This window comes from Eremomyces bilateralis (assembly GCF_010015585.1).
Source record: "Eremomyces bilateralis CBS 781.70 unplaced genomic scaffold P152scaffold_4, whole genome shotgun sequence".
NCBI classification, from domain to species: Eukaryota; Fungi; Ascomycota; class Dothideomycetes; order Eremomycetales; family Eremomycetaceae; genus Eremomyces; species Eremomyces bilateralis.
Genome location: NW_022985070.1, coordinates 1,083,632 through 1,105,355, shown reverse-complemented (window position 1 = coordinate 1,105,355; position 21,724 = coordinate 1,083,632). Strand labels below are relative to the sequence as shown.

Sequence of the window (21,724 nt, the reverse complement as noted above, 5' to 3'; positions counted from 1 at the left end):
TCTCGGCAGGAAAGCAACCGGATCTGTGGAACGATGAATACCATTTCCATACGAAGCAATGAAGAGACACGATCGTCATTTTCACTTCCTAGATTGAATCCCGTGAAACATAGATCCACTCATGTTCTTATCCAAAGTCTGAGAGTTGAGCATTATATTCTAGTCTTAAGGGTCTATAGTCTATATATCCATGTCCGTTCCCCGGGTTTACGGTTGCTATTTTTGGCTTGCCCAGAACAGGGGCTCGTCACTTGGTCCCAAACGCCATCCATCAAATCGCCCCTTTGAGTCTGGATTGGGGCAGTCGTCATGGAAGAGCAGTTATACGATGGGCCATCAGCGCCACCACAACTTAGGTGCCAGTACACAGTTTAAAACTACTTCTGTGATGCTCGAAGTGACTGAATGTGCATTCCCTGATCACATAAGTTATCGCTGTAAATACCCATGGAGTCCGCATTTGGCAATTTAGAAGATAGATGACATGTCCGATACCCCCAGTCCATCAATTAGTCACTTCTCATCGAAATTTGGAGCGTTCAGTCCACACGACTGCCAAACCACTCACCCTCATCGCGCCGGGAGAGGAGTTGGACAATCCGCAGCGCTCTCCACAACCCAGCTTGTCCCACCACACGGCGACGGGCATGCGGTTGGGCAAGGCTTGTACCAGGTGCTCGTAATTTTCGGCAGGTCTTTGCAACAGTGGTCTGTAATGGTTGGACACGGTGCAGTCGTCGTTGAGAGCGCGAGACACTCAGGCACTATGCACGTGTGGTCGTTGAAGGAGCATGATGCCCCAGGAGAGGTGCTGTCGACCTTCGTGTAGATTGGATCACATCGGCGTGCCACCACCGTGGTGATAATCTCCGTGGTTGACGCGGGACAATCCGAGCAAGACGGATTTGGAGGCACCCCGAGAGCCAGGGGCAGAAGACTGGAAATCATCAGCATACGTCGTTGGACGGCAGGAGTAGGGAGGAGAAAGCTGCAAACCTGATAAGTGTGGTGCAAAGGTTTAACATGCGCATGATGATTGTATCCCTGCGGAAGCGAAACTTGTATTATGAGCAGCAGTAGGAATCGAATGTCTGGCTTGATGCAATAAGGGAGATCCCATATCCCAAGTGCGGAATCAAAGAGGTTGATATATCCAGATCTCCCAGCTCCTTGCCCCCAAGGTTGTCAATACCTTACCTCATTCCTCGTGTTCAGTCTTGGCGAGATGATATCTAAATCTGGTGGTCCATTTCCGATGGTTCCGATATTGGAGAATACGGGTAGATGGTCCTAAGCAACAATGAATGGTATCGTATACTTGACTGATGTTAATTCCTGATTGCTTGGGACCTGCGATCAGCGGATCGCTTGCCACATTGGAGGTGGACCCTCACCTCTCTCCATGCTATTACTAGACGGCAACCTTCGTCCAGAGTTCAAGTGTGCGTTCGTCGAACCATTGATGGAATGTTTCGGATATACGACCCGGAGCACTGCAATCTTGGGGGGCAGCTGCCATCCGTCTGCCATCGCATAAAATTACTTGGACTCGGGGAACTCGGAGTGAATAACGTCATGATGGAAAACCCAAACGGAAGGAAGGATATTTTGTATGACATGATTACCACATGAAGAAATTGATCGAAAGGACATGGTCATAGTAGAAGCCACACACGCAGTATTAGAGGACGTTGGAAAGTGTGGGGAAAATCGGACAGACAGGATGATTAAAAATAGTAAACACGAAGGGATCGCTGCTTGATCACCAACATACAGATTACAGACTTGAGTACCAAGATTTAGAGACGACATTTTTGCCATTCCTTTCTATATCATAGATTCGCGTCATGGGTGAGATGATAAAATATGAGGGATATTATAGGCACATCCTGATGACATCGACTAATTACCTAAGGTACTCGTATCGACCTTGACATCCTAACGGAACATCATCGACTGGAAGACAAGACCCGGTGTAAGCTCTATTCGATAATCAGACCGCGATTGGCCGTAGGGAAAGTACAATAAGGACCAGTAAGTACCTTATGTACAAATGCAATTGCAATGGAGATAATTCCTGCTTGCGTTGTGCTCCGTATCTTTACCTTGCTCCACCTGACACTTCACGAGGTGGACTCTTTTTGAAGGATCAACGGCGTGGTGAGAAGCGACAAGACGACAAGTATATCGGCGTTAATTAGCCTATCAGTGAAATGACACATTCCGAAGACAATCTGTACAACATCCACTGTAGATCGAAAGTTCGTTGCCAATTGCTTATCTTGCCTTGCCCCACATCTGTTATCCCTCTCCTCATATCAATCGCATATAAGCCATCCTCGGTATTCGGGTTTTAATCTCTCTCCTGAAATAAAGTCTTTATCTGGTTCTGGACTCCGAAGAGCATTTCCCGCAGACTACAATTAACATCGATTGAGATTTGGCAAGTCTGGTGTTACAATGGCAGCACCAGGAACAACCGCGGCGGTTGAGAAGGACGATCTAGTTATCCCTGTATGTCCCAGATTTCGACCAAGATATCTCGTCGTATGCTAACCATATTCCTCTGCCTACAGCTTATCGACTTTGCCCCGTTCCTCTCTAATGACCAAGAGCTGAAGACTTCGGTGGCCAGCTCGGTGTTAAAGGGATTCCAGAGTGCCGGCTTCCTGTACCTCACCAACCACGGCATTCCCCAATCCCTCGTCGACAAGGCCTTCTCCCGCTCCGCCCGGTTCTTCACTCGCCCTCAATCCGAGAAAGACCTGCTCGAGTGGTACGCGGCTGAAGCGAACCGTGGGTATACGGCTCACGGACGGGAGAAGGTCACCCGGCTGGTGGATAAGGACGAGGTCGCGAAGCTGCGGGCGTCGGTCCCCGATATCAAGGAGAGCTTTGAGATCGGTAGAGATGATGAGCCGCATTTTCCAAACATGTGGCCGAAGGATGCGGAGGGGGAGACGTTCCGGGCAGAGATGATGGCGTTCCATGAGACGTGCAAGCAGCTGCATCAGCAGGTGATGCGGGCAGTTGCGATCGGTATGGGTATGGAGGAGACTTGGTTCGATGAATACACCAGTGCTGGGGATAATACCTTGCGGCTATTGCACTACCCGTCGGTCGATGGGAAGGTTTTCAAAGAGAAAGTGGGCACGGTCAGAGCTGGATCCCACAGTGACTATGGTGCGTATAGATTTTGAATACAGGAAGGAGGCACTGAATGATGTTAGGCTCGGTCACTCTCCTATTCCAGGATGCCCGCGGTGGACTCCAGGTCCAATCGCCGAACGGGACATTCATAGACGCGACGCCGGTTCCCGGGAGTATCGTTGTGAACGCGGGCGACTTGCTCGAGCGGTGGGCGAACGATACGATCAAGAGCACTAAACACCGAGTAATTGAGCCGCCAAGCGAACCGAATGAGGATGGGAAGTATCCGGCGAGATACTCGATCGCCTATTTCTGCAACCCGAACTTCGACAAGTTCATCGACGCGATCCCTGGGACGTATGAGCAGACGGGGAAGAAGTATCCAGGAGTCAATAGTGGCGACTATTTGATCCGCAGACTCGCGGCGACATATTAGCACCTTAAATAGCGTGTTCATAACTTGGGAGACGACCAAGATGCCAAAATGCATTTATACATCGGGCCACTCTACCTCTTCTTCTGCTTCGCCGCTGCCCGCTTGAGACCCCTGACATCTTTCCTCATCCGCGCGTCCACCATCTTATACCGGCCTTTCGTCCCCTTCGGACGCCCCGATATCGCCTTGTTTCCACCACGCGCCACCACCACCTTGACGTCTCGCTTCGGCTTCTTCTTCGCCGCCTTGGCCATCAGCTTCTGCACCTCCTGCGCCTTGTCCCGCTCGCTGACCCCCTCCTCCTCCATCAGCAGCGCGCTCTTCTTCTTCAGCTTCTCCAATCGCTGCGCCGCCTTGAACTTCTTCCGGGCCTTGGCTTCGCGAACCTTCTTGATCGGTCGGGCGTTCAGCGCGCGCAGCTTTTCGCGGATGGCGGCGGACGCTTCGGCGGTGATGGGGCGGAGGAGCTTGGAGTGCTTGCCTTCGTCGTCGAGGAACCAGTCCGGGAGGCCGTCCACGTCCCGGAACGCGAACTTGTTGAACCCATCGTCCACCATGGTTTCCTTCGTCTTTTGCCCCGTCGCAAGTTGATGCGCCAATGTCATCGCTTCGGCGGTGATGATATCGATGTTGGGCCGCTTCGTCTTGGGGTCTTGGACTTCGCTCTCCCAGTCCTCCCTTGAATGCTTGACTAGCTCAAAAGGTTTGTCGTTGTCGGGCTCATCATCCGAGGATTCTGCGTGCTCGTCATCCTCCTGCTCGTCCTCTTCCGAGGCGTCCTCAGAATGATCGGAGTCTGACGGGGCTGGTTTTCCCTGCTTAGACTTGGAAACGGCGGCTTCTTCTGAGGATCCTGGCTCGGCACTGTCCACATCAATACCGCTGTCCTCGTCCGCGCCACCCTCGAAGTCCAGGCCCTTGAATATATCTTGCTCAAAGAACATGGCGGCCCTCCTTGTGAGCCCTCCTTCGGTTTTGCCAGCATCCTGATCAAGATCGGTGACCAATTGACGCGGTTCATCTTCTTCGTCAGAGCTATCGCTGTCTTCTTCTTCCACCTGAATCTGATCGTCGCTGTCTTCGACCTCCTCCTCTTCTTCCTCTTCGAAACCATGCCATTCGTTGCCCTCGCGTTCTTTGCGTGCCTTTTTTGCGCGGAATTTGGCATCTCGGTCAGCCATCCGACCCTGGTAGTCATCGTACATGTCATCCAACGACCGCTCCAAGGCGTCCTCTTCTGGATCGCTCTCTTCATCCTCGTCTTCAGCTTGCTCGGCTTCCGCTTTCTTCTGGTCGTCGGCGGGAAGAGGGATATGCATTCTGCCTTTGGCAATTTTCTTGGAAAGGCCTGCGCCATCAACAGCCTTGAGCCCGAACATCCCTTCGCCTTGGATGTCTTGTTCTAATCCCAGTTCCATTGGAGTCTGCATGTTGAGTTGCATGCGCACCACCTCCTTCTGTTTCTTCTCATTTTCACGCCTTCTTTCCTTCTTCTTCTTTTTGTCGCCTTGATCTCGAAGCCGTTGCATCTCCTCCTGCATCTGCAACTCTTCGTCCATCGGGGCGACCTCGGCCACCTCCTCTCCTTGAGGCTCCGCCTTCGTTTTCGAAGAAAGTCCGAAGATTTCGCGGACTCTCAACCGCCACTTTAACAATATCCTGAACTCTTTCCGTCCAAGGACCCTTAGGTCCGCACAGCAGATTCGAATGTCTTCGTTCGTCTCAGGAAGTCGATCCAACGTCGCGAGCGCAAGATTTGCGTCTGAGCCCTGCTCAAAGGTAAACTTGTTGAGATTTGCTAGCATAGCAATTGGGTCCGTGGCTTGAATAAAATCGCTTGCAGGCACTTCCTTATATTGAGTCCAGTTGCCTTCTTCGTAACCGTCACGCTTACGCTTTTTCTTTTCAGGGTTGTACACTTTCGCCTCGTTGTTCGGGGTGGGATCAGACAGCTCTGCGAAGACCGTCCTCGGATCCAGGAATTTCGGGTCGACATGCTTCGGCGCCTTGTAACCACGGCAGACGACAAAGATCTCAGCGGAGATATTTCGAGACGAGGGTGGCTTCGTTGCCTCGACTTTCGTGAAAAGCTGGTTGAAAACCCACAGCAACGGATTGTAGTCCTTGGATCTGAAAACTTTCGTCACGAATGTCCCTCCCTCTGCAAGGAAGACCGTTGCTAGCTTCAGCGACTGCAAGACCAGCTCTGCTTGAGAGAACGCATCTTGAACCCATGCGGCACCCACGTTGGGCGCACCGTCGTGGAGAACCGTGTCTGCTTTCCATGTCTTGAGATGTTGGCGGATAATCGCTCGAGTTTTGTCCGAAGTGATATCACCTTGGAAGGTAATACAGCGAGGGATCGCCTTGATTGGGGTAAGGTCGACTCCTATGATAAGACTATTCGGCGGCATAACCTCCGCGGCCACTTGACACCATGACTGGAATTGTTAGTATCAGAGACGGTAGAGTCAAGTGCAATGGTGCTTACCCCTGGAGCTGCACAAAGATCTATCAAGACCTTGCTCTTTTCTAAGAAATTGTACTTCTTATTTAGTTGCACCAACTTGAAGGCGGATCGGGCGCGATAGCCCTTTTCTTTCGCGAGGCGATACCATTTGTCAAGCCGACCTTTGCCATGCTAGGTCACATTAGTAGGTCGTTCATAAATCGGACGATCAATCGTACCTTCTTCTGGATTGCCATCTTGCCGTGTGGTCACCCCCTTAAAGAGGCAGGTTGGCTTTCGTTAAGACTTAACAGAGGATTTCGAGGATCGCAGGATCTGAATTATCGGTGAAAAGTTCCCACTAGGCGGATGTGGCATGTAACTGCCGTATGGTGCGTTAAGTCCGCCGAAAGTTGACTGTTGGCACGTGATTCAGGGTTTCATTGTTTTTGCCTTGCAGCCTCAGGCCCATGCGCATCATTCGGCCTTCGGTATGTCATCGGTTTGAGGTCCCAGTCAGCCACCAGATATGTTCAGGCACAGCTCTAATACAGGCATCTAACCACGACAGCTACTAAAACACTCCCTCTCGCCTTCTGCATAACATGGGCAGCTCGACCCAGCCTTCCCATGTTCTCTCGTCGGCAGTATTTTCATGAAGCGAGCGCTGGTTTATCTGGGACATCCACCAATGGGACCCCGCAAGAAGTCTAAAGGGACTGACCAGGCTCCAGCTGGAAGTTCAACAACCACAGTTGATAAGTCGAAGGATGATGTGTCAAACAAAGCAGACAGCACCGCTGCAGCGAGCTCGGAACAGTTAGATAATCCAGAGGCTCGTGTCAAGGAGCCCGCGTTGTCTCGATCACTTCCAGCCGGCGAGAACGGCAGCACCATCTCAAGGAATGGCACCACGAAACCTAAGGAGCCGAAAGTAAAGCCCCAGCGCAGTTGGTACGGAGGAAGCTGGCGATCGAAAGCGCGGCCCGTGACAGAAGTCGCTCGCGAAACAGTGTCCAGCTCCCCTAACACGCCTCCTGCGCAGACTCGCCGGTCGACCGCCACCCAACCACCACCGAAATCCCCGCGACAATACATGGAGGGTAGCCCGAGGAAAACAAGTAAAGGGGACGTCGTTGCAGCCTCAATGACGAAGCTCAATATCACATCCAATAAAAGTGGAGATCCATCACCTCCAAGAGATGGAAACGTAGAGGATGTACCCAGAGAGATTGAACCTCCTCTACCGCCAGATCCTACACAGGATCCAACACAAAGTGAGCGGACTGGTCGAACTTCCGACGAAACACAGAAGCCGAAATCAACGTCGCAATCAACAAAAGGCCCAACATCGACCAGCTGGTATGGCTGGTGGTCAAGACCAGACGCGGACAGCGGAGACACAGCTCCACAGACATTGGCAGCAAAATCAGCCGAGACGTCGTTGGAGGACTCAAAGAAGACGCCACTTCCTGGGCCAACTGCTGATGAGGAACGGAAGCTTGATCCCGCGGCGCAAGCCGAACCCAACGGCGGTGCGGAAGAAGAAGCGAAGTCCGCTGCTGCGCACAACCAAAGCAAGGGGGTGAACACCTCTGCCCCAAGCAAATCCTGGTTTGGATTATGGAGCAATGCGCAGAATGCGAAGCTGTCTCCACCAGCAGAGGCAGATGAGCCGCCACTGGAATCGGTACCTGAAGGTGGAGACAAGGATTTGCCCGATGCACCACCAGCAGAGGTTCCTCCACCCCAGGACAGCAAGCAGGAATCTGCGCAATCATCAGGCTGGGCTTTTTGGTCCCGGCAAACGCCTCAGCCGGAAGGCAAGGAAAATATGAATGGGAAACATAAGCAGGTGGGCGAACTTGCGGTTGCCGATACTCCATCCCAATCTCATCCGGAGGCTGCTCAGTTCAATGAGCAAGAAGAGCCAGCTACAACCCCTCCAAAGTCGACAGCGAAGACGTTGCGTAGTAAGAGAGGACCAAAGGATGATGCGAGCAAAGGCACACCGGCCTCTGCCACCGCATCCGGAAAGCAGCAAGGCGCCGTACGAGATAACCTCCTGCTGCCGCATTTCTCCGGCACATATCACGCCACGCCACCCCCCTCCTATTGGCAACAGATCCGACAGTTCTTCCTCGGTGACGGTCTCATACCACCCCACGTTCACATTAACCCCAACCCTCCTCACATCAAGAAAGCCCTTGCCATCGGTGTGCATGGCTGGTTTCCCGCCGCCTTCCTCAACGGCGTCATCGGGCAGCCGACAGGGACTTCGATACGATTCGCAAATCACGCCGCCGCGGCGATTGAGCGGTGGGTCGATGCTCGCGGATATACCTGTGATATCGAAAAGGTCGCGTTGGAAGGCGAAGGCATGGTGTCGGATCGGGTGGCCACCCTTTGGAACCTACTCCTGAACTGGATCGAGCACATTAAGAGCGCCGATTTCATCCTCCTGGCATGCCATTCACAGGGGGTTCCGGTCGGGATTATGTTGATCTCGAAACTCATTCAATTTGGCTGCATCCACCCCAATGCGCGGATTGGAATCTGCGCTATGGCTGGCGTAAACCTTGGCCCATTTCCCGAGTACAAAAGCCGGATATTGGGGGGTGCGGCGTTCGAATTATTCGAATTCACTAGGAATGATAGCAAAATGAGCAAGGCGTATAGAGAAGCGTTAGAGGTCGTTGTCAAAGCCGGCGTCCGAGTCGTTTACATTGGCAGCATCGATGACCAGCTGGTGTCTTTAGAGGTACGTTCCACAATCAGTCTCCGTATATCGACCGCTCATAGCCATGCAGTCCTCCACGTTCTCGAACATAGCTCACCCATATATCTTCCGCGCGGTTTTCGTCGACGGCCGGATTCACGCGCCGGATTTGTAAGTTCCACGAGCCGAACCCTCGAGTACTAGTGCTGATGTTGCCTTTAGCCTTACCCGTCTCGTGGGATTCGTATTGAAGCTACGGAATCTCGGCATTCCTGATCACGGCCTCATCCGCGAACTGTCACCCGCCCTCGCTGGCTCCCTGTACATGGGCGAAGGGCACTCACGAATCTACGACGAAGGAGAAGTGTATTTCCTCTCCGTTCAATGCGCCCTCGAAACGACGAACCTGGCATCCATCTCGGCCGGGGCTCTGTCCGGCCTTTCTCCGGCGCGTTTGGCCCCCAAAGTCAAAGAGGAAAAGCCCATCGTGGCCATCGGCGAGGCGCCTCGAGCCGTAGTCGAGATCTATGAAGCCAACTTGACGTCTACCACAACCACCAGTGGAGTTACGGGAGGATTCACGACCCAGAATCCGTATTTCTTGCCCTGGGCGATGAGGGGGTTGCTGGAAGAGGAGTTTGTGAGAAAGGAGCTGCGAGCGGAGGTCCAGGAGCTGCTGGAGCTGTTTGAGAGTTGGAAGCCGACCACCAAGCAACTGAAAGATGTGAAGTTTAGGCTCGAAGTCGTTCGGAGCAAGCTTTGACGTTCTAGATTGACTTTGGAATTGGATTTAGTTCCGGCACATCTTCTTACCACGGCATGGCCGCATTCAAGAACCTGTACTAATTCTAGCAACGCAAGACTATAGCGTGGAAATAATCGAAAGGGTATTCATTATACCCTGCTCACGTTCCGATGCAGTGATCGAAAACCCCACTGGTTTGCTTTCTGTCTTGCGTGGTGAATCATTCGCATATCCTATCCAAGCCACTGGCTCTTCGGACGCTATTCAGGAGGGATAGCCACGAGCGGATCCGGTGAGCAAGAGAGCATGGAGGGGTTGTCATGGCCACCATGTTAAGAGCTCTGGTGAAGGCGTCCCCATCGACTAATAGTATGACAGTGGTCTCTGGTGACAGCATAGGCCAAGCTATAAGAAGCTTCATCCACCTCTACATCGAGCAGAGAGTTCCGAACATACAGCACGAGCAAATCACTAGCCATGAGCAACGACCAGCGTCCCCAGCCCGCTGCAAACTCCTCCTGGCCCCGAAGCAGCCGGGAAGGTGACGATGATACAGAGTCCGAACGCACCGCAGTTTCTCCAGCACGCACTCCGGAAATCCCAGACGTGATCATGAGGGACGCCCCGAGCCGCCAGAGAACCGCCAACCTTGCGACATTCCTCGCCTCTGGTATCTTGACAGATCCGATGGAAACGATCGAGGGATTTCTCGCCGAAGAGGAGGCTGGACCAGGAACCCTAAGGAGGCAGGTATTAGTACGAGATAGTAGTCCAGGAATCGTGTTTCAGGGAGCAAGCCCAGTGCCAGCGGTACCTGGGGTCGATGCCTTGCAGCTGAATCCCATTACCAGGTCCGAAATGGAAAGTCTGGAGGAAGGGGATCTGCTATCCCTGGACGAAGTTCTAGCACATTTCCCCGAAGAAGATATTCAAAAGCTTGGCAACGACAGCGACAGCGACGCAGATAGCGAGTGCTCGCACAACACCGATCCAGAGGCACACGCCCGCAAACGTCAGGGCCGAACTCCTCGAGCAGTCATATTCCCCGGCCCGTCGGTCGCGGAGCTATCGTATATCTACTTCGGCAACCGTCACAGGCGCTGGTCCTGCAGGAGAATCTGCCAGCATTCATGTCCACAGGGACAGACATTCGATGTCACCGCGGAGGTTCGAACACAGTGCCCGCACCCGAACCATCGTAGCTGGAGCTACTTGGATCTGGCGGATCCCGGGGTGTTAGGGATGCTCGAGCAATTGAAAAGCCAGCTGCGACTGGATCGGCACGCGCGAGGAGAAGATATCTTGGAAGGATTGTTCCAGCGACGGCGGAGGACTAGAACCTGTCCGGCCTTGGAGTTCACTTAACACTCAAAGGTCTCAAAGCAGCAGTGGAGCTGAACAGCCGCTCCATCATATTCAATTTACTTCCCCAATACGTGAGAGCTACTGTATTTGCAATTGAAATTCGAGTAGCTTTTGAGCCTACGGGTGATATCTTACAGCGCCTGCGGAGTATATAAAACAGCCGGTCAGTAGGGATGGTAGATGCGGACAGGTTGACTTTTGGAGGACAACGAAGATGACTATAACATAAAACAGGGACAGGTACATGAAGAACGATGTTTGAAATGCAGTGGAGATTACATATAGCATAGAAAGGCGTGAATATACGCCTAAGGGGTAGTTCCTGGCGCATGAGCAAAGCGACAAGTGCAAGCCCTCACCGCTCATAAACCCCACATCAAGAGAGTTCAGGTCCATGGCCTGGTGGAATAATAATAGCCGTACGTTGAGAGTATTGTCTGTAGAATATGGAATCATGCGATTTCGCTAGCCTGCTTTCAATATCATTTTCATGTCGAATGGCCTCGCATAGAGTAGCCTGCGACCCCCCGTATTTGCTCATGTTGCCATTCTGTTCGGCTTAGCACTGGTGTACCCAGTATGGAGTGCGTTGTGAATGTGTCGCAACGATTCCAATCGATAGATTCATGCAGATGCAGAGGTTGTCCGTGTGCTCAAGAAGATCCAATCTTCCTCAGGTTGAACGAACGCCCTCCTTCACATTCAGACGCCGGATTCCTCAGGACCAGGTTGGACAAGGGATGCTTGTATTGCCTACAGGTTGCTTTCCACGGGTTGTCGGTTTGCAACCGCAAGTGGACTTGCGGTTCTGTCATGTGTTGCCGTGTTACACAAAGGAGCTGAGCCAAACCGGCTGCAATATGAATCCTAACCCTTCGACCACGTTCACAAGTACTTGACTGGGGGTTGTCAGGAGTTATCAAGCCCTCTGCGCCTAGGGGGGACACGCCCTGGGGCACAGGTCGATCATGATGTATCATGAGGAGGCATGTGGACCGAAGACGGAAGTGATGATTACCGTATCATTACAAAGGACGGCTTGGGAGGACGAATATCAACCCTTGGGATTGACCGATTGTGGGCGGAACGACAGGCGCCGTACGGAGAAATCCTGATACAACTTAGTACCAATGAAATAAATTTTGCTGGCCCTCAAGTCTCAACGTGAGTAGTAAGGGGACGCCCGACGCGGCTGTGTGAGACGCGTAACGCGATTCGGACTGGAACTTGGCACTGAAATTCTTGTGATACCGAAACTTTGGCGAATGCATGTTTCCTGATCGTCTGTCGACTGCCATGAACAGTCTTCTTTCTCGACCAACCTACTCCCTCAGATACGGACCATGCAGGCTTTTGCTTCCAGTGTTTTGCCTTTAATTACCCCAGTCCACTGTCCCCCAAGGACTACAAAACCAGTACAGCAGGGTACTTAATGCTCAGCTTCGGATGCCGATATCTACTCTCATGACTTGGGGGCGATACTGTCCCCTGTCATGCTACATGATATCATGATGGGACTGTACTTTGGACGAAGGAATCCATAGTAAGTACCGAAAGTTTACTCGACGTGACATGCGAAACCGCGGAGTGACATGGACGACTTCGGATTGACAAACTTTCATTCCTGACCCATGTGGAGAGTCCGACAACGCACAAAGCGACCAGGTACCTCGACGAATGGAGCAGGATGCACATGGGCTTCGAGTGGCTTCAACCGACTCACATACCGTCTGCAGCTTGCGTGAAAGAATGCCTGGGTCATCCGATGGATCAATGAACACGATGGAACCAGTTCAGTCATTCGGTGATCGAGCCTGGCAAAACATGAAAGAACCTGAGACAAACAGAATCCGGCCACCGATCCACTCAATGCATTGCATCCAGTTGATTCCCGTATTCGGGCATTTGGTGCCACATTGACATTCGTTACCGATCGCAAGACGGAATATGCCATTCTGCATTCACCTTTAGCCGTCAGACTTTCTAGCTTCTCCCCTCGTTTCGGTTGATCATTAACGTTGCTATTTTCCCTGCCCTTGCCCGCTTTGTCAACTCGGCTTTCAAGTTTCAAGCCACGGAAGGCTCGCCTACTTCCTCCAATAGAATCCGAACGATACCAACGATCACCAATATACTTCTGCACACTGTTGTGCCTGTTCGGATTCTTGGGAGTCCTTGCAAGTTGCAACTTCGTGATCCAGCAGCCAAGCGTCGTCGGGCGTCTGGGGCGTCCTAGTCTGCAGGCAGTTCCCGACCCGAGGAGGCGTTCCATCGACGCTTGACACTTATGATTAACGACTGAGGGGCGCGGGAATGCTTCCAACTTGAAAACGCCATTGGAGACAAACTCCCAGGATTCAAAGATTTGAGTGGTGTGTATCATTTATGGAACAAGGCGCGAAGAACAGAACACACACGATGACACAATATGTGGTAGGAATGCGGATCACTGCCAAAGCATTAAAGTGCCATTTTGGATTAGACACTGGTGCATTACGACTTTGTTTCGCACTAATAGGATGGCCATGGTGAATGACCTGTTTCATCGGCGACTAATATCTCAAAAGTTGCCTACATGTAAGTATTGTTCGTAGGCGGCAGACTGCTAGGGACTTAGGCAGCCATGCCAATCCGAGGTTTCATTTGCGTTGTCCATAACTCCGAAATCGTGATGCTTTAGGGGTTAGCGTTCATATCAGGGAAGTTCCGAATATGGACCATCGAGATGTTTCCTCGGTATGGCAAAACTGCTCTCTATTGCAAATACATCGATCTACCCAAGATGCTCCCAATAGGCTGCTAAACCGACTTGCCCTTGGTCTAGTAGAGCACACGCAGCAAGACAGGCAGACCGCTTAGCTCAATCATGTCCTATCATCCTACCTTGAGACCTCCCCTACCGGGAGTGCATTGGCAGCTGGCGTGCTCCGACCAGGGCCAACGCTAGGAAAGGAGGAAATGGCGGACCGAGGAGCACACCCTCAGGCGTCAAGCCTTTGGAATTACGGTACGTCGTGAGTAATGACCAATCAGTATAGCGAACGACACGGATGTCGCGCGAATAGGCAAATGTTTGCTTTTTGATGTTGAGCCATTGTGAACCTGGTTATTCCCCCGCAGTTAGACTTTGAAAGCGAGGAATATTGATTGGTGTATGGCTGTAACAGCTAACCTCCATAAGAGATATACGCCGATGCATAGTTGTTGTGGAATCGGCTCCTCGGTCTGAGGTCATGATACTAAACTTATATTCCCAATGAAATGTGAGAGTACGGTTCACCGTTGTGAACCAACGATATATCTCCCTAACCTCATCCACCCAAACTCACAACGAAAGGGGAGGAGGGAAAGGCGAAGGAATGGTGATGAACTCTGCTAAACATCATGCTTCCTCGAGCGGTGTGATCATCTGTCGACATCGCCCTGTAGATACGAGAATCATAGTGTTTGGTAGTCAAGAGGCATCTGCCAATCTCCCCAACGAGTGATGAGCGATGACGGCGTGGAGACACTGCTGCAGGGTTCGGGCTGTCTTCCAAGTTCCCAGTTCCAAATTGCAGCTGCTCTCAGCCCGCAAGCAGCCGAGTATCAAATAGCCCTGATGGCTTGAACCAACGATTGACAGTCTGAGACCCAAAAGTTCAGCCTTGGCCTGAAACTACTATTAACAACCCATACAGAAATCCACAGTAAACCAGTGACTTGATGAATGATCAATGATGATCCAGTTGAACTCGCCAAATTCCAAAGATCGGTTGTCTCAGGCAACCGCGTGTCTCCAGTCTCCTCTAATACCGCGTACGGCATCGGGCATACCATCCAAATAGTACGCGATCCGCAAAGCTGACCAATGGCGGCTAGGTGTATCTGCAATATTTCGTTCTTACAATCCTACCGCCTAGTAATAGTACAGCCCTCCTACCGAACGGACTTACCTACGCCTGTCCCTGTACCGAAAGGAAGATCATGGCAATTTGCAAAACTGACCAGCAGCAAATATGTATGATACATTCTGGCATATCACATACAGGACACCGAGGATTCCACATTGTAGATGTCTCGTATGAAGGGGGAGGCAAGGGGTTGCAATTAATACCGATTTACCGTTTACGGCACCATCACCCATACATTAAATTTTAAATAGTAGTGATGCTCGAGCACGCAACCACTTCACTATGGGGAATGTCTATTCTAGGTTCCGGATACGTGTACACTCTGTACGGTGTTGAATGTACAGTGTTCTACATTATGTTCAGGCAGGGTACGAAATATACAGTCTGTTGGGGACTGGTCTCAAACTCAGAATGGAAGGTCAACTGTGTCAGCCAAATGGGCGTCACTCGCCAGTCGTCGTCACCCATGCTGACCTCAGGCTACTGGGATCTAGTGGACCCAGCCATCGTCAGAAGTCCCGGCTGGAGGCGATGCATGAGGCTGGATGACTGCGAAGAGTGAAGAAATTGCAACTGCCAAAGTGGACGCGGGCGGATTGGTGGAGGCTAGGCTCAAGACCACCGGAAGCACACTCGGCTGAGTGACTGAGGTCCAGCGGATCCTAAAAAAATCTATAATTTAGCAAAAAAAGCCGATGAAGAGTTTTGTAGTTTGCCTTTTGCCTTTGGCTATCCTGGAATCAAGAGAGAGTCAGTGGGTGACCCCAGCATCAACGCAAAATCAGGCGTTTCCGGCCACCGGGGCGTACCACAGAAATGTCGCCCCCGAAGTAAAGTGGCCCAAGATCATCGTCAGTACATTCCGAATTCCCGATGTATGGGTGCTGAGGCCATTCCCAAGCCTCCAAGAATCCAAGCGGTTTATGTCTCTTACCACGGCCGCTTTCATCCCCTGATTCCTAACGTACTACGTATTTTCCGCCTATTCGTTGATCCTACCACTATCAGAAAGCCAAACCCAACACGAGAGAGATTTGATTCCAGGACTCTTGGCCCCCTGGGTATTACTGTATCGTCTGTATCCCGTGTGCCTCACCTTTCGCATTTCCCGAGCCTTCCGTCTAAAATGAAACTAGACCCCCCGGAACGCGTGCAGCAGAAGGTATGGACCATGGATGGATTTAATGGAAAGCTGGGGCTTTGCGGCGTTTGGCAGGCGTTGGCGTTGGCGTCCAAGCATGAAGCAAGTCAAGGGCACAACTCCTAGTCTCCCCCCCCACCTACGGACCTACCACTTACCAGTTATGCCCGCTGGCCCACTGGGTACGCAGGCTGCGCGTACCGTGCTTGGTGGGGACGGGATACGGAGTATCGTAACTCAAACTGACAGGCGGGAAAACTCCTCAAAGTTTCCCCCTCTGTAATCTGATGGTCGGCCCTTAGCTTCGTCAAAAGATCAACAAAGCGTGCCTAAGACTGCACGAGGCAAGGCGAACAAGCCGTCCCAGACTGCCAGACGCCAGTGTGTGATGATTGATGAAAGATGATTGTCCATTTGTGCCGAAGCTGTCAGTGGTCGACGGCCGGAAGGTCCCATGTCTGATGCCATGATCCATTGATCCTTTGGGCTTTGATCCATACGACTTACCAGGACAGCCGCCCTTTCATTCGGCTTAACTTAGGGGGACATGGGGGCCCTCCAATCCGCGGCCCAGCATTTGGCGAACCGCGAAACCCATGTCATCTGTCTTGATAATGGTCTCGTTTCTGTTTAGAGACGGATCACGGATGACATGCTGTCTGCTGAATCCTGATCCATTCTTTGGCGGGCTTGGACGTTAGCCTCGCTGCTGTGCTGCGTCTCTCCCTCTCTGCCACCGCTCCACCAGACCACCACTGACCAGATACAACCTGGACAGTGGAGGGGGGGTTTCCTTGGATACCGACTTGGATTAACACTAAGGTTATGGTACGGAGGACTTCCTGTGTCCATTGCTGATTGCGGCTTGGGCTCCACGCCCTCCACCACCCGGTCTAGGTCATCGACTCACTGCAATGGTTTGGATGGCGTATCGTCTTATTATTGCCATCCCACTCGTCTACCCGGCCCATTTCTCGAGCATGAGCAATGCCTTCGGACCGCACACATTCCTTGATTTCCTTCATCCTTCCTCTCTTCGCTTCCTTCTTAATTACTTGCCTGTGTGAACACTCGATTGCCTTAGTGTTTGTCATTCCCGATCGAACCGAACAATCCGACCTCTCTTAATCATAATAATGTGCAACGTCGTAGTCCAGGAACGAACGTTTGCGGGTTTGACCAGCAAGACCCAACTCGATTGATGACCCTCAGGCGGACTTATACCGTGTCTGTACCGTCAAAGACGCTGGAGTCCACGAGCGAAAGGAGGCATCATCGTCACTATCCCTTCACTGCCGATCAATCCCGTCCATTCAATATTGGAATCATTCCGACCACCACCTGTTCGACCCTGAATCCCGCTTTCACTGGCTCCCAAATCTGAATCTCCTCGAACTGAACTCTCACAATCGAGCGTCCCACGGATTACAGCTCAGAATCTCCAGTTCTCCACCGGTCATCGATCCTCAGGTGGTATTCAGGCTGCCCGCTTGCCTCAAACCGACTGCTTCCGCTTGCGGTCGTCAGCCGATATCCGCATCTCCCGTTGGACTGCAAGTCGAATTCATCTCTCCACCTTTCACCACCACATACGACCACCACGACCTACTTCGGACCTTGCGGAAACGTGCAAGCACCGACCGGAGCCAAACTCCTCCCCCTCTATTGTTGCACCTGCCCGACGTCAGGCACGGGACATATTTCACATACCGATACTTCACATCTAGCATTGTGAGGGCCCGAAGACACACAATTCCATTGGACAAGTTTGGAGGTACACAGGCTTTCCCACGCCAGCTCCTTGCATGAGCCTGGCCGAGCCATTGGGTCCATCACTCAATCCACCAGGCCGCGACATTGAGACATTCACGCGGGTGTTTTGCCCATGGGAAAAGAATGGGATCGAAATCGTCAACAAACGCCTGCCCTACAGTACTGTAAAGACTTCCCATTGATGAAAATGTCCTGAGAGCTGCGATACCTCTCTCCCATCCACACCTTCACGTCCGTTCGATTCCCTTGCCCTCCACTGGCCTCTCGCGGCTTCCATTAATTCCACCTCTGACTTGCCGACCTTGTCACAATATCGAACTCACTTTCCTTAAATCAAGCCTCTACAGTTCCGATCGCATCCTCGACCATATCACGCTCTCACATCACGTAGCGATCACCTCCGTCGAAAACGCCGCCTCCCATGCTCGAACTACGCTATCCAAACCCTATGCCTCACGCCGTGCTCCCTTACGAGCAGCCTCTCGCACACCTTTCTCCCCGGACACGACGGAAAGATTCAGTCAGAACGCTTCCAACTCCATATCCGCGGTTTCCCTCGTCTGTACCTCAAGCATTAAGCAGCAGAGAGCCAGTCAAGTCGTGGACGGACGCAGTGCGACCCCTGCCCTTCGGCAACGACGACTCAGCATCCCCTCTGACCATGTACGGGGTGTCTAGTCGAGGATATGGTCAATCCAGTGGCCCCGTTCCAACGCCGATGGCCGATGGTCCGCGGTATACCACGTATCGTTCGGCACAGGCAGATCCGTATCGGCAACCGGAGAACCTGATATCTCGACCATATCAAAGCGCGTCGGCGAGCATGGTAGACCCCATACGACGGTCGCCTTTACAACATGGAACCGTGCACTCTACCACCGTGGACGGGCCCAATGAGCGGAGAAAAAACCTCACGAGTTTGGTAGCTCCATCGCTTCAGATACCACCGGAAATCAATGTCAAGCAACTGGGAATGCCTCAATTGGCTGCCGAGGTACGATTTGGTTCTGGGACTCGTCGTTTACCCTGTTTCGCTGACTGGATGTTCATAGGTAACATGCCTTTTCTGGTTTGAGGACTCGACTTTACTCCAAAAGATCCAGAGCGCCGACCGCGAGGTCATTCCGACCATTGCACAGTCCCTTTTACCCGAAGCCAGACCGTCGACCGGATTTACGAAATGGGTCGCCACAATATTGTCCACCACCCAGGTGACGCAGAATGTGGTTATGCTCGCCCTCCTCTTTATCTACCGGTTGAAGCACATCAACCCAATGGTGAAGGGGAAGCCAGGGAGCGAATTCAGGCTGCTGACGGTTGCGTTGATGCTCGGAAACAAATGTGCGCTCGTTCGACTTCTCATCATATGTCGGTTTTTGTACTAACCTTTGGATTAGTCCTAGACGATAATACGTACACGAACAAGACCTGGGCGGAAGTATCCGGGATCTCGGTGCAAGAGGTCCACGTCATGGAGGTCGAGTTCCTGAGCAACATGCGGTACAGCCTCTACGCCTCGGAGACGCACTGGGCAGAGTGGAAGGCGAAGCTGGGCAAATTCGGAGATTACTTTTACTACGCCTCCCTGGCGCGACAATCCACCCCTCGTGGCAGAGGGCTGCCGTCTCCCCCAGTATCCGCACATACGTCGCCCCCATCACAGCCGGGTTATCATTTCCCACCGGCTGTTTCTTCCACGCCCATCATTCTTCCACAGATGCGTGCGGCCGCCGTGTCCCCAATCCGACCTCTTCCCGAGCTGGATGGTCACTTCGGCGGCCAAAAGCGCGGTTATGAAGAACATGCGAACATCGAGCCCCCGGCAAAGCGTCAAGAACTGATCCGGTCGATTCATAGTCTCCCAACTCCGGTGCCCGCGGCTGCTTCAAACCCCCAGCGTTCTCTTCCACCTCTTCCGGTACCGAATCTCTCGATTCAGACCCCTCAATCGAATCACTTTTCAAACCCGTTGGTACCACAACTCCCTCCGCCGGGACGAAATGCCATGTCTCTCGTCTTCCCTCCGCAGTCGCAGTCGCAATTGCAACCTCCCACACCATATCAAGGGCCAGGCACTGGAGTCAACGTCCCTTCATCTATGGGGACCTCACTTCCCCCCCTCTCCATACCTCCGCATGTCCCTCCACTCGACCTTCGCCCCCCTCCTCGCAATCTCAGCCCCTACCCACCAGGCTCCACGAGCGTCTCTCCTGTGTCCGCGACTTTTGCCAATTCATCCGGCAACGTCACGCCGACGCATTCGCAGCCGCCAACCCAACACTTCACCCCGGGATCCTCCAGCATGCCGCCATCAACCACCGCCACTGCCCTACCCCCGAGCCATCTCTCTCCGTCCTATTTCCTGGCTCAGCGCTCCTCACCGTATCGACCAATCCGCGCAGTACAAACGTTGCTCGTCCCGCCGCCGAGCGGGATGATGGGCGCCATCCGCAACTCCACTTCCCAGCCGAGCAGCGGGACTCTGAACAGCGGTATTGGCGCCGGGAGTGGGCTTTTCCCCAGCGGATACGGCCAGTCGGGCTCTGGACCCGAGCCACGGTTGCAGTACCGCAGCCTTGGGAGGAACTTCAGCGAGACGAAGTGGGGTCGTCTTCCGTATGTCGGGAACTGGGGACAGACTTCGCAACCGCAGGGTCAGGCGCCCGGTCCAGGTCAACATCAAGGGGGAAGCTATTCCGGGCAGCCGTATGGTTGGCAGCAAACAGGGCCAACCGGAGGCGGGAGCCGGACAAGGGAGCAGAGATACTGATTTTCCGGATCTCCTTATCTCATTCCCTGTGCAGCTCTCATCACGTTGAGCTTATTTCACCGGCGACAGCGTTTCTAGATAGTGCAGAAGGGTCAAGACCTTTCTGCCGGACCCGTCCGTGGTTATATTAAGCCACCGCTCTCGGCCGCTGTCTTTTTCACTTTCGTTTTCTGTTCACTATTCCCCCCTCCGTCGCGTTTCAGGGGGGAATTGCATGGCATGGCATCGCGATGGCGTTCTTTCCTTGACTGCATATTTCCGGGGGGCTGGGAGCCCGAGCTATTTATCATTCAGCTGTTGAAGTGGAGCGAGGGTCGATATTCATTCGGTCGGTTCACTATAGAGACGGTCGATCGAAAGCGATCGATCTCCTTCCTGTCGACATCGGTCTCGCGGGGAGACGTGGATGCGGAAGGGAGGAAAGGAGACCATGTACATCTAGCAGACAGCAATACGCACGCCGTAAGATGCTCCCTGTGTCCTCTCGGGAAGAAACGTGACTCTTGTGATATTGTCTCCGTAGACACGATACGAGATTCACCGACGGGAGTCCAACCTCGCGTCCGGACGGTTCCTCGATATTCCGACAGGAGTCGTAAGAATCCCAAGAGTCGGATGGACTCGATGGCTCCGGGTTGACCCGATCTTCAGCTCCGAATCTAACGTTAGTAATATATTACCATTGCTTGAAAAGGGATTTTAAGAGGTGGTGACGTTGGTCTTGTCACATGAAGAAGCTCCTGTCGCCTTCGTTCTCAATTTCTCATCGTAGCGGCACCCGAATCTGGTGGTATACACTGCAGTTACTAAGTCGGTGATACCTTTGGTTACCGCACCTTAAGCTATAATACCTGTACATAGTATTTCATGAAACGGCCTAAATTACCGGATGTATTTCGTAATGGATTTGTCAATTGGGATTAACAGTAATAAGCAATTCCACTGAGCCCGACACGCTCTACTTTTAGCCGGATTGGGGAATTCGACCATTGTACAAGAAGCTGGAAGGCTGTCTGGTTCCCATTTTCCGCTCCCCATTGTTGGGATCGGACACGTTAAAATCAGATCCCAACGATAGATTCAAGTGCTGTGTGCCGTACTTAATAAATTAAATCTTATCCGACGCAGCTAGAGGGAGTGTCAAGTGTGTGACTGCACGTACTCCATAAAGTGGTAAGCATTGGCTGCTGGTGTCATCGCCTCCTAGACCCTTTTTCTCTTCATCCATCTGACTCCATTTCTTTTTTTCAGAACGAGGCCTCAAATCCTTCAGCTCCCTCCTC

General features: G+C 52.5%; 7 protein-coding genes across 7 annotated transcripts; 4 read left to right on the top strand and 3 right to left on the bottom strand.

Moving 5' to 3' along the window:
* Positions 1-204: 204 nt before the first annotated feature.
* P152DRAFT_245907 (uncharacterized protein) lies at positions 205-1,259 on the bottom strand. Its single transcript, XM_033674659.1, has 2 exons — positions 997-1,259; positions 205-937 (listed from the first exon to the last, which is right to left on the bottom strand). The coding sequence occupies exons 1-2, from the start codon at positions 1,029-1,031 to the stop codon at positions 571-573; spliced, it is 402 nt and encodes a 133-aa protein (XP_033536734.1). The 5' UTR covers positions 1,032-1,259; the 3' UTR covers positions 205-570.
* A 1,201-nt stretch (positions 1,260-2,460) lies between these two features.
* Positions 2,461-3,586, top strand: P152DRAFT_431385 (oxidoreductase-like protein; the record flags this gene model as incomplete). Its single annotated transcript, XM_033677418.1, has 3 exons — positions 2,461-2,514; positions 2,577-3,183; positions 3,231-3,586. 3 exons carry the CDS (start codon positions 2,461-2,463, stop codon positions 3,584-3,586), a joined length of 1,017 nt encoding a protein of 338 aa, XP_033536733.1.
* Positions 3,429-6,395, bottom strand: P152DRAFT_245856 (Spb1 domain-containing protein). Its single transcript, XM_033674658.1, has 3 exons — positions 6,275-6,395; positions 6,078-6,227; positions 3,429-6,027 (listed from the first exon to the last, which is right to left on the bottom strand). Exons 1-3 carry the CDS (start codon positions 6,290-6,292, stop codon positions 3,658-3,660), a joined length of 2,538 nt encoding a protein of 845 aa, XP_033536732.1. The 5' UTR covers positions 6,293-6,395; the 3' UTR covers positions 3,429-3,657.
* Positions 6,396-6,578: 183 nt separating this feature from the next.
* Positions 6,579-9,729, top strand: P152DRAFT_480184 (uncharacterized protein). Its single transcript, XM_033681751.1, has 3 exons — positions 6,579-8,796; positions 8,846-8,925; positions 8,977-9,729. The coding sequence occupies exons 1-3, from the start codon at positions 6,691-6,693 to the stop codon at positions 9,515-9,517; spliced, it is 2,727 nt and encodes a 908-aa protein (XP_033536731.1). The 5' UTR covers positions 6,579-6,690; the 3' UTR covers positions 9,518-9,729.
* A 46-nt stretch (positions 9,730-9,775) lies between these two features.
* On the top strand, positions 9,776-11,015 carry P152DRAFT_456143 (uncharacterized protein). The gene has a single exon (XM_033678933.1). The coding sequence runs from the start codon at positions 9,977-9,979 to the stop codon at positions 10,862-10,864; it is 888 nt and encodes a 295-aa protein (XP_033536730.1). The 5' UTR covers positions 9,776-9,976; the 3' UTR covers positions 10,865-11,015.
* Positions 11,016-12,141: 1,126 nt separating this feature from the next.
* On the bottom strand, positions 12,142-13,500 carry P152DRAFT_245823 (uncharacterized protein). The gene has a single exon (XM_033674656.1). It carries the CDS (start codon positions 13,245-13,247, stop codon positions 12,483-12,485), a length of 765 nt encoding a protein of 254 aa, XP_033536729.1. The 5' UTR covers positions 13,248-13,500; the 3' UTR covers positions 12,142-12,482.
* A 4,832-nt stretch (positions 13,501-18,332) lies between these two features.
* P152DRAFT_471732 (uncharacterized protein) lies at positions 18,333-20,441 on the top strand (the record flags this gene model as incomplete). The annotated part of the gene is made up of 3 exons (XM_033681093.1): positions 18,333-18,665; positions 18,724-19,012; positions 19,069-20,441. 3 exons carry the CDS (start codon positions 18,333-18,335, stop codon positions 20,439-20,441), a joined length of 1,995 nt encoding a protein of 664 aa, XP_033536728.1.
* Between the last annotated feature and the right edge of the window lie 1,283 nt (positions 20,442-21,724).